Genomic DNA, 10172 nt, shown 5'->3' on the forward strand with positions numbered 1-10172 from the left:
ACTAACAGTTCATTCGTTTTCTCAACAGTTGGGGTCGCCAAGCGTCCAAAGCACTGGAGCCAGCAAGCAAAGGAGTGTGCACTGCAGCGCAAACCCACAGTAGAGCAGTGGTGTTAAGTAACTAAGTAGGCTACATGTACCTTAGGCTACTCTACTGTTCTTGAGTACAATTTTGATGTGTTTGTAGCCTACTTGACTTGAGTATTTCCAATTTACTTCTACTCCACTACATCTTGGATTGGATCCAAATATTGTACTTTTACTCCACTACATTTACTTGAGAACTTTAGTTACTAGTTACTTCGTGATTATTATTACAAAACATACATTAAACACTTCAGCACATTTTGGCCATTCATTCCGGAATTTTACTTGTAAAAGAGTATTCCTACATTGTATAATGATCCACTTTTAATGAAGTAAAAATGTCAGTACTTTTTCCACCACTGACTTACCGTACCTTTACACCTCCCCTCCCTCTCGACTCTCTCTCTCTCTCTCTACTCTACTAGCTCTCTCTCTCTCTCTCTCTCTCTCTCTCTCTCTCTCTCTCTCAGAAGGGAGCGACAAAACACGGACGCCCACCTATCTGTATCTCTCACCACAGCAAACGCTCTCTCGCACTTTTTTCTTCGCACACACACAGGCTATAATACTATACTAAACTCAAGATGGCGGCAGCCTCATCAATCCAGCCGCCGACGAATGTTCACTCTTCTTTAGTCCGGGGAAACAACAATAACGCACAAGTTAATTTCCCGGAGATGGACCAGGACCAGAGCCCAGAGAGCCATCAGAGGCAGGAGGAGGACACCAGCAGCGACTCCTGGACCAGCTTCCGCGACCTGCCCGAGCTGGAGGCGGAGGAGGTGGAGAGGAGGCTGGAGAGGACCCGCCTGGAGCTGAGCAACAGGAGGAAGATCCTCATCAAGAACCTGCCTCAGGACACCACCAACCAGGTGGGTGCGTGGATGATGCATGGATGGGTGCATGGAGGGACCACTCTGATGAAGTTACGAAGCACAGGCTGTTGTCGCACCCATTTATTTGCAACAAACATTAAAAATGTCAAGGTCTCCCCATAACTCTGACAGTGTAGCCTACAAATGGAACCAATCTCCATTTGGTTCCATTTTACACTGTCAGTTACAGACTTTTATGGGTCAATTTAGACCCCCCTAAATGAACCCACAGAGTCCCTGGAATCCACTTTACCATTGGTTCTCAAAGTGGGGTCCGGTGACCCCCAGGGGTCCTCGAGGGACTCACAGGGGGTCCCCAGCTAAATGATGGTTATAGGAACCAAATGGACCCTTCTGGCTTATTGGTTCTGACTGTAACTCAGTGTAGCCTACAAATGGAACCAAATGGACTAAACGGGTCCAATAATTGGTTCCAATTGTAGCCTACACTTTCAGAGTTAAATGAACATTGGTTTTCGATATAGCCTAAATTGGGGTCTCAGAGATATAAATGCCATTAAATGGGGTCCGTAGTGTAGCCTAATGCATGTCAAACTGGGGGTCCTTGAAATTAAAATGGTTAAGAATCACTGCTAGAGCCGTAAAAATCTTCTCTTATATGAGGGTCCCTGGCATATCTTTTCAAATGGGGGTCCGCGGGCTAATAAGTGTCAATTTGGGGGTCCTCGACATGGAAAAGTTTGAGAACCACTGTATTTGGCTATAGGCTACTTTCCAATGAATGTCCACCTCCCAATTTCCCTAATTTCACTTTTTGGAGCTGTGTGGAACACAAGCTCCCTATACGTGGCCGTGTGTGTGGGTCTGTCTGTCTGTCTCCGTTTGATTGATTGATTGAAGAATTTATTAGAAGTTTGCAATAGAAAAAAGTACAGTTTCATGACAGTACAAATCACTGGTACAAGGTCAACTAAAAGGAGATCCTAGAAAGCCGAGGCTTATTTCCACAGGAACCACACTTTAAGTATCTCATATAACATTGAAAGACAGACGGATAGAACATAGTACTTTATCTAGGATAATATCAGTTTCAAAAGCATGACATCAAATACAAAGACAGAAAAAAGAAGAATAAAAGGGGGGGGGGGGCATGGGGGCTTAGTCTATTTACAAGTCACGGGTAGCAGCTGTCTGAAGGTGACTTTTCATACCAATTTTGAAGGAGGCTAGGGATTTGCTCTCCTTTAGGGCTTGAGGAAGGGCGTTCCACATGTTGATGGTGTAGCAGGAGAACGAGTTAGAGCCTTGTTTAGTGTTAAATCTACGTTGATGATGATTAGTGGAGCTGCCTCTGGTGTTGTGGTCGTGAACATCCTTGACCTTTAAGAAGTAGTTTGTCAGGTACATGGGAATCTTGGAGGTGTAGTGTATCTTGTACACCAGGCCCATTGCAAGATGCTGTACTCTGTCAGCTACTTTGAGCCATCCCACGCTTTCGTGGTGATGATCGGTAAGGTGGGTCAGAGGAGGGAGACCAAGCACAACCCTAATTAGTTTGTTTTGGGCTGTTTGAAGCTTTAACTTTAAGGCGGCTGGGGCGTCGCGATACCAGACAAGGACTCTGTAATCAATGAGGGGCCCAATAAGAGCTCCTCCTAGTGTCTTTCGGGATTTAGTATTGATCAGCGGGGCAACCCTTTGCAAGAAGCGAATTCGTTGGTTGACTTTATTGATTACCTTGGTGGTCATTTTTTCACTGGATAGGTTAGCCTCCAGGATGCAACCCAGGTAGCAGATGTAGTTTTTTCTTTCTATCACAGTGTCACCTACTTTAATTGTGAAGTTCTCAACTAGGCTAAGTTTCTGACTAGATCCAAAGAGGATACATTCAGTTTTGCCTAGGTGAATTGAGAGTCTGTTGTCATTGAGCCAGGGGCAGATCTTGTTAAGTTCACAGTTAAGGGCCTTTTCAACCTGCAATAAGTCTCTGCCGGAGACTAGGAGAGCCGAGTCATCCGCGAACAGAAACAGATTGCAGTCACAAGCAGATGACATGTCGTTTACGTATATTAAGAACAACAGTGGTCCTAGTATACTCCCTTGAGGTACTCCACAGTTTACTGGGAGGGGGGGGGACAGGGTTCCGTTGACTTCCACCATCTGTTCCCTCCCCACCAAGTAAGAGTGCATCCATCTCACTGCTGTGCTATCAAGACCAATAGCTTTGAGTTTTTCAATCAAAATAGAATGATCGACGGTGTCAAATGCCTTCTGGAGGTCCAGCATGACCATGCCGCAATATTTGCCATCGTGAATTTCACGTTTGATGTAATCATTCAAATAGATGAGGCATGTATCTGTGGAATGGGACTCTCTGAAGCCAGACTGGAACTCGTAGATCAGTTTATTCTCTTCAAGATATTTAGCCACCTGTTCATAGACAATTTTTTCCATTACCTTAGAGATGGAACTAAGGATTGAGATTGGCCTGTAGTTGCCAGGGTCAAGTTTACTGCCTTTTTTGTGCAGGGGGGTTACCTTAGCTAATTTGAAGTCCTGGGGGACATAACCCTGCTTGATAGATAGATTAATAAGTCCGTGTCTCTATGTAGCCTAAACTTCGGCGCGTAACTAGTGCCGCACCATTTACGCCACTCGCGCAATATATACATCAAAATGTGCGGCTCGGCCGGGAATGGTGTTCTATTACCTTTCGTTCCGATCCGCCTTACCATGCCGACGTAATCGGCAAAAAACGACGCTTAATTGTCCCCATTGACTTATAATGGGACAATGCAAGAAATCACTTTCAAGTATTTTTCTCTCGTAAACCATAGGAGCTACAGTTTCAAACCTCGGAGAGGAGATTCATAATGATTTTAAGAATGAATCGAAAAATAATTACATCACTCGGCCTCATGGTGGCGCTATAACGGCCCACTTTACGTTTTGCCCCGTAACTCTTGAACCGTAGATCGGAAAATTAAAATTATTTTTTCCCTGGATTCCTTGGGAAATATAGGCCACGCCCATTTGCGCCAGGATAGATTTTCCGCCATCTTGAATTTTCTCCAAAACACACTTTTTGCTCCTTTTCCTACATATTTTCTTCAAATGTCACAAAAATCGGTACACATGATCCTGGGTGACCAGAGAGGTGCTGTTGAGTCTAGCCTGCCCTGAGCATCAACTGCAATACACACACACACAAACACACACACACACACACACACACACACACACACACACACACACACACACAGCTCCACTTCGAACAGAGGTTCGATTTTTTAAATAGCCTATCTTCGCAGTGAGTTGATGATGAAACGGAAATAGGCTAATTGTACTTATTGTTCGTCAAAGCTCTGTCCATATAGCACTTGAAACAGTCCGTTACTTTCTGTGGGCGCTGTGAAAGAGGCAATCTGCAGTCTCCAGTTAAGTCTCTCCAGTCGCGTTTCATCCCTACGAAAGTTACTTTAAAATGTATTCATAAATGCAGAGGTTTTAAACAGTCGCGTTGCCATAAAGTATTCATTTTCATTATTATGTTTATTTACCGTTTGTCTTTGTCATAGGCCTACACTCAAGTAGCGACCAGATCCTATATGCACGCATAGGCGACTGCATGATATAGGCTACAGTAGCAGTGGTTCTCAAACTTTTACATTTCAAGGACCCCAAATTAACACTTATTAGCCCACGGACCCCCACTTGAAAAGATACGCCAGAGACCACTATAAGAGAAGGTTTTTATGGCTTTAGTAATTCCCAACCATTTAAATTTCAAGGACCCCCAGTTTAATGGTATTTCTCTGAGACCCCGATTTATATTGTAAAATCAATGTTAATTTAACTCTGAGAGAGTACCAAATGGACCCGTCCATTTGTACATACCCATAAGTGTCCATTTGGTTCCTATAACTATCAATTAGTTGGTGACCCCCTGGAACCCCCTCAAGGACCCCTGGGGGTCCCCGGACCCCACTTTGAGAACCACTGGTATAGGCTAGGTTACTTCAAACTAAGATGTAATTAAAAGTTTGCCAAACAGCAACTTCAATGAGTGAATCATCGTGACATATTTAGTTTCAAGTTTTCCATCATTCGCAAAATACAGCTTGTATAGCCGTAGGCTATATGTTTAACCACCGGGAGCCCACATGTCAAAACGCATGCATGACTTCATGATTTAATTTATGAAAGAGTGTTTGAATCATTAATCATTTTGTGTGAGTGTGTGCTTGCAGCAAGGGCAGTTTTAAGGCATTGGCTGGTGCTGGTGGTAAATTCCTTTAGGGTGTAGTAGTTACATTATTTTGAGCAGAGACTCAGTGCCAAAGGACCAATGCTCTGCCCAGAGGGTGTGAGAGGGTGTGAGTGCGTGAGTGTGAAAGATGTTGTATGAATGTCTGTGAGTGTGAAATAAGCTCATCTAGGATGAGCATGACAGGTCCACATACCCACATGCCTGTGTGTGTGTGCGTGCGTGCGTGCGTGTGTGTGTTGAAAGAGAAGAAAAGAGAAAGATTTGATAAAAGTGTGAGAAATTAATTCAGGTGAGGCATCAGAAATGGAATTTCTCTCCAGCCACATTATTCACGTGTCACAATGACAGTGATAGATTAGTGTGCCTGAATGGAGCAGTGAAGTCGGACTATTTCAACAGGCCATGAAGATCTAAGTAGACTACTGCTGCCACCCTTGTAAATGTTAATAATTATGAATAATAATAATAAATAGACTGCACTCTCTCGAGGTGCCAACTTGTGCCTTGTGCATTCGTGGCCATGTATGGCCTACTTGTGCACCAGCAGAGTGTGCAAGTACTGTGTTCGGTGTATCTGTTGTGTATTTCTTTTCCCAGTGTTAATTATATCAGGTCACACTTGTTGATGATGATGTCATCAAGAATGCTGGTTTTTCAAATACAAAGCAACACAGTTTTGATTCAAAATTAGGTTGATTTTTCACCGCAAATTAAGGCATCAACCTGCATGAATGAGGCTTAAAACGTATATGAATTCAGCAGCGAAGTGTGATGTCACTAGCGTGAAATGTCGCCCTCTACGGGGTTCGTGCTGGTATTGTTTTGTATTCAAATTGCCATTGGGGAATTTGCGATCACCTCATATAAGAAATGTGTTCAAAAAATAAACACACCATGCTCTCGAATTGACTCAAATGGATATGAAGCATCGACTAGTTGGAAATGTACAGATTCACCCAAAGAGTAGCACAATAAACGCTAGAAACGAGTCAAACGGAATGCAACAACTACATTTCCCATCAGCGCGACTGATGCCCTGCCTATGAGCTCGGCGCGCATAACATACGTCACGCTCATGCTTTCTTTGCTTTGTTTTGTAATGGGAGCGGACTCAGAGGAGCATAGAGTTATAATAATAAGTAATAGTATTAGAGGAGCAGAGGACCGTGTATTACTTAGTGTTGGGGCTGCGTTTTAACGTTGCTTCGTAAAACTTAAAGATGAACGGTACAAACGATGCAGGTACGGTGCTTAGTTTGTTCCAGAGGAGAGGCTACATTTAGCACGGAGGCTACGACGCTACGTCTACTCGTCTGCACTCAACCAGGACAGTTCAACACACTGTTGTCTCTAACGTTATCCAGTCAAAGAAGCTTCTTCCAGGACAAGTCGTCCTGCTGCGAGATGCCCAGCCCGGTCCTCCGGTGGAACATACTCGGCCATCATCATACACCGTCCTGGTTCTTTTGTGTTCTTATCAGCATACAGCACAGTTTAAACAACTAAGCCAATTTGTATACTGTATATAAACGTATATTTCAGCTACAAGCAGAACATGTTTATTATGTATTAGATACAGACAATGCATAATACGTGTTTACTTGAAATGTCAGCAATTACTGCAATGTAGAAATACTGTTTGAAGTAGAAGTCCATGCAAGCCATTTGTCAATGTTTTGTCGTAATGTGAAGATATCGACTTGTCACAATATAAGGGTGATAACTGATAATGTTATGCTATGAAATAACTGTTATATCTGGCCGATCGTTTTATTTATAAAATAATACCTACAGCTAAGTTGCATTCATTACAGTAGGCCTACTGTACTTTCTACGTTTATTTATTTAAATGTTTGTATGATTCTCTGATAATAAAAAATGTTGAATGTCTGGGCTGTTAACGAATGTATTATTTTTATGCACAGATAAGTTGTTTTATGTGTATGCTACCTCTTAATAGTATGACGCTAACTACACACATCTTATATAGGCAGGCATGTTGATTAAAAAAGTAACTTTAAAGTATAATATAATCAATGAAAACAGACGTCTAGGGCTCTAGGCCGCATGAAGCCCTGGCGCCGAGTGGTGGAGTCAGCCCAGACAAGGTGAGTCTCTAACCTGTGTCACCCTAGTAGTTGCGCTAAAGAAAAGCTGGTTTCCGTAGTGTAAATAACACATGGTATACAGTGTCCACTGTCCAGTATATGTGTGCACAAAGCAACGGTTGTCTTTCTTTGTATATCATGTCAAAAAAACAAGTTTGACAGCATTATAAAACGCTTTTTTCTTTGCAAAATGAAAACGTCCAGGCTGTGGTGGAAAATTACTCGGATGTTTTACTTAAGTAAAAGTATCAATACACAATACTGCAATATAGATACTGTTACAAGTTACAGTAACAGTATCAAAGTACAAAATGTTTGACGTTGTGACTGCTTAGATAGGCTATTTTCAAAAAGCCTAGGTATAAAATGGGGCTAAAGTGGATTTATATATGTTTTATATAATATAATTGTATATCTAAAGAGTAACTTAGTTTTGTAATAACTGTAATGGAGTAAAAGTACAATATTTGACTCTGTAGTCTGTAATGGACTAGAAGTAAGATTACTGAAAACTGGAAATCAAGTAAAATACAAATACCTCAAAACGACTTAAGTACAATAATTAATTAAAGGTGTATTCAGTGATAATGAAAGTGGCCGGGGGCACAGCGTGGAAATGTTTAGTTTTTTATAGATTTTCTACACCATTATAATGTTCTCGTTTTGATCATTAGACCCAATCACTGAATATCGGTAGGCCTACGTCTCCAGCTTCAGGATATGTATGATACTGATTTACTACGAGACTGTGGCATTTTATGAGTTCAGTAGTTTACAATCTAGGCATTTAGCAGACGTTCTTAATTCAGAGTGACTGTGGTTCTCAAAACTTTTATTTTGACCATCATAACATAACTACGGCCATACTCTACCCTGATTGGTCGAGGACTGGCTGGCCACCTCTGAAAATGGAATCTAGCTATGCTCGTAACACGGGCCATGGTGGAAGTCCTTATATGGTCAGCACATATTCTAGTGAGGAGAATGAATGGAAAATGTACCAATTATATTTGTATTTGAATTAAATACAATCACTGAATATATCTTTAAGTAAATGTGCTTAGTTAATTCAAACCACTCCTTCCATGTTTATTAATGTTTGATATTTCGATAATCATGTTTCACTGCATAGAGTTATAAGCCTCACTGACAGCATGAAATATTCTAATCTAAAGTTTTGGTGGAGCATGACGTATTATTGTAGCGACCGTGATTCAGAACGGAAGTGTAGTTTCTGACATTTAAGGCAGAACGTATTACATTTTCTACAGAAACGGGCTATATCAAATATGAATGAATATCATAAACTATGCAGAATCCGCTCCCTGACAGAAACGAGAGCATAGTGTGTTTATTTTTTGAACACAGTTCTTATTTGAGGCGATCGCAAATTCCCCAATGGCGATTTCAATACAAAACAATACCAGCATGAACCCCGTAGAGGGCGACATTACGCGCAAATGACGACATGGCTTCGCTTCTCTATGGGCTATGGGCGTAAACACAGACACACAGGCGACAGATACGCGACAGAAACATAGAATGCAATACTTGCGCACTCTGCTGGCGCAAGTAATAATTGGAATGGTTAAATTCTGGGAAATTGTAAGTGTGGCTGCACTGACGCGGGTCGCGAGGAATCTTACCAGTAAGCCGCCTAAGGGCGAAAAGCGACATCGCCATAAAGGGTGAGGTCGCGCCATCTGTCTTGGCCATCTGTCTTGGCCATCTGTCTTGGCCATCTGTCTTGGCCATACATGGATATCTCTTAGTGTGGTTCTCCTAACAGGGCATCATCTGGGATACAATCCCTTTTATGCGCATATATGGAGATCTCTAACAGAATCCCTTTTATGCCCATATATGGAGATCCCTGCTCTCAGTATCTGACTGAATCCCTTTTATACCCATATATGGAGATCCCTGCTCTGAGTATCTGACATCACTAATCCCTTTTATTCCCATATACTGTATGGAGATCCCTAACAGAATACCTTTTATGCCCATATATGGAGATCCCTGCTCTGAGTATCTGACATCACTGTGATGTTACCTGTTTATGCTATGGAGATCCCTGCTCTGAGTATCTGACATCACTGCGATGTCACCTGTGATGTCACAGTGACACATCACCACAGTATCAGGCTTGTATACAATACATACTATGTATATACATACATACGGACAAGCTGTTCCGGTTCTGACAGTAAACTTACATGTCACTTGAAGCTTGACCAGTCCTGTCTGATTGGACATGATATTGTCCAATCAGAAAAGGGACAGAAAAAGTCCATTGAACTCAATGGACTTTTGGGGTTTGGGGGTAACAGAAAACGTCCACTTAACACAATGGACTTCTGGTGTTACACCAGTCTTGATTTGCAAATTAATTCTGTCTTGGCCATATGGAGTGTTCCCAGATGGGCTTAATATTGATGGGCATAAAAGCGATTCTATTGTATGGGTATTCACAGATATATTGATGGGCATAAAAGGGATTCTATTAGTGTGGTTGCCCTAACAGGGCATCATCTGGGAATCAGATGTAGAGGTCAGCTCCATATATGAAGATCTAGGTGATAATCCAGTCGTCTCCATGTATGGATATACGTACAGGTTTGATGAGGTCAGTGTCGTGATCTTCATATAGCCTATGGATATCCAGGTGACGATAGTCAGCAGTCTTGACAGTCAACAATGTGATGTCAGCTATAGACATTGAGGCGTTACGGACGGACGGATGGACGGACGGAATGACGGACAGTATGTGCCGGTTTTCATAGTAAACTGCGACCTACGGTTGCAAAAAACAAAACATATTTCATGCTCATATCAGTTGTCAGAAAAGGTGAAGAATGATCTGGCATCATT

General features: G+C 42.1%; 1 protein-coding gene across 1 annotated transcript in view; it reads left to right on the forward strand.

Annotated features, from left to right (window-relative positions):
• Positions 1-671: 671 nt before the first annotated feature.
• The window catches only part of raver2 (ribonucleoprotein, PTB-binding 2), a gene marked incomplete at both ends in the record, with an annotated part of 111930 nt that continues 102429 nt past the window's right edge, over positions 672-10172 (forward strand). Inside the window, one exon of the mRNA XM_080724360.1 lies at positions 672-959. Within this exon, the coding sequence (XP_080580486.1) occupies positions 672-959 (288 nt within the window). The remainder of the gene's footprint in view (positions 960-10172) is intronic.

The sequence above is a fragment of the Nannobrachium achirus genome (assembly GCF_963921795.1).
Source record: "Nannobrachium achirus genome assembly, chromosome: 1".
NCBI lineage: Eukaryota > Metazoa > Chordata > Actinopteri > Myctophiformes > Myctophidae > Nannobrachium > Nannobrachium achirus.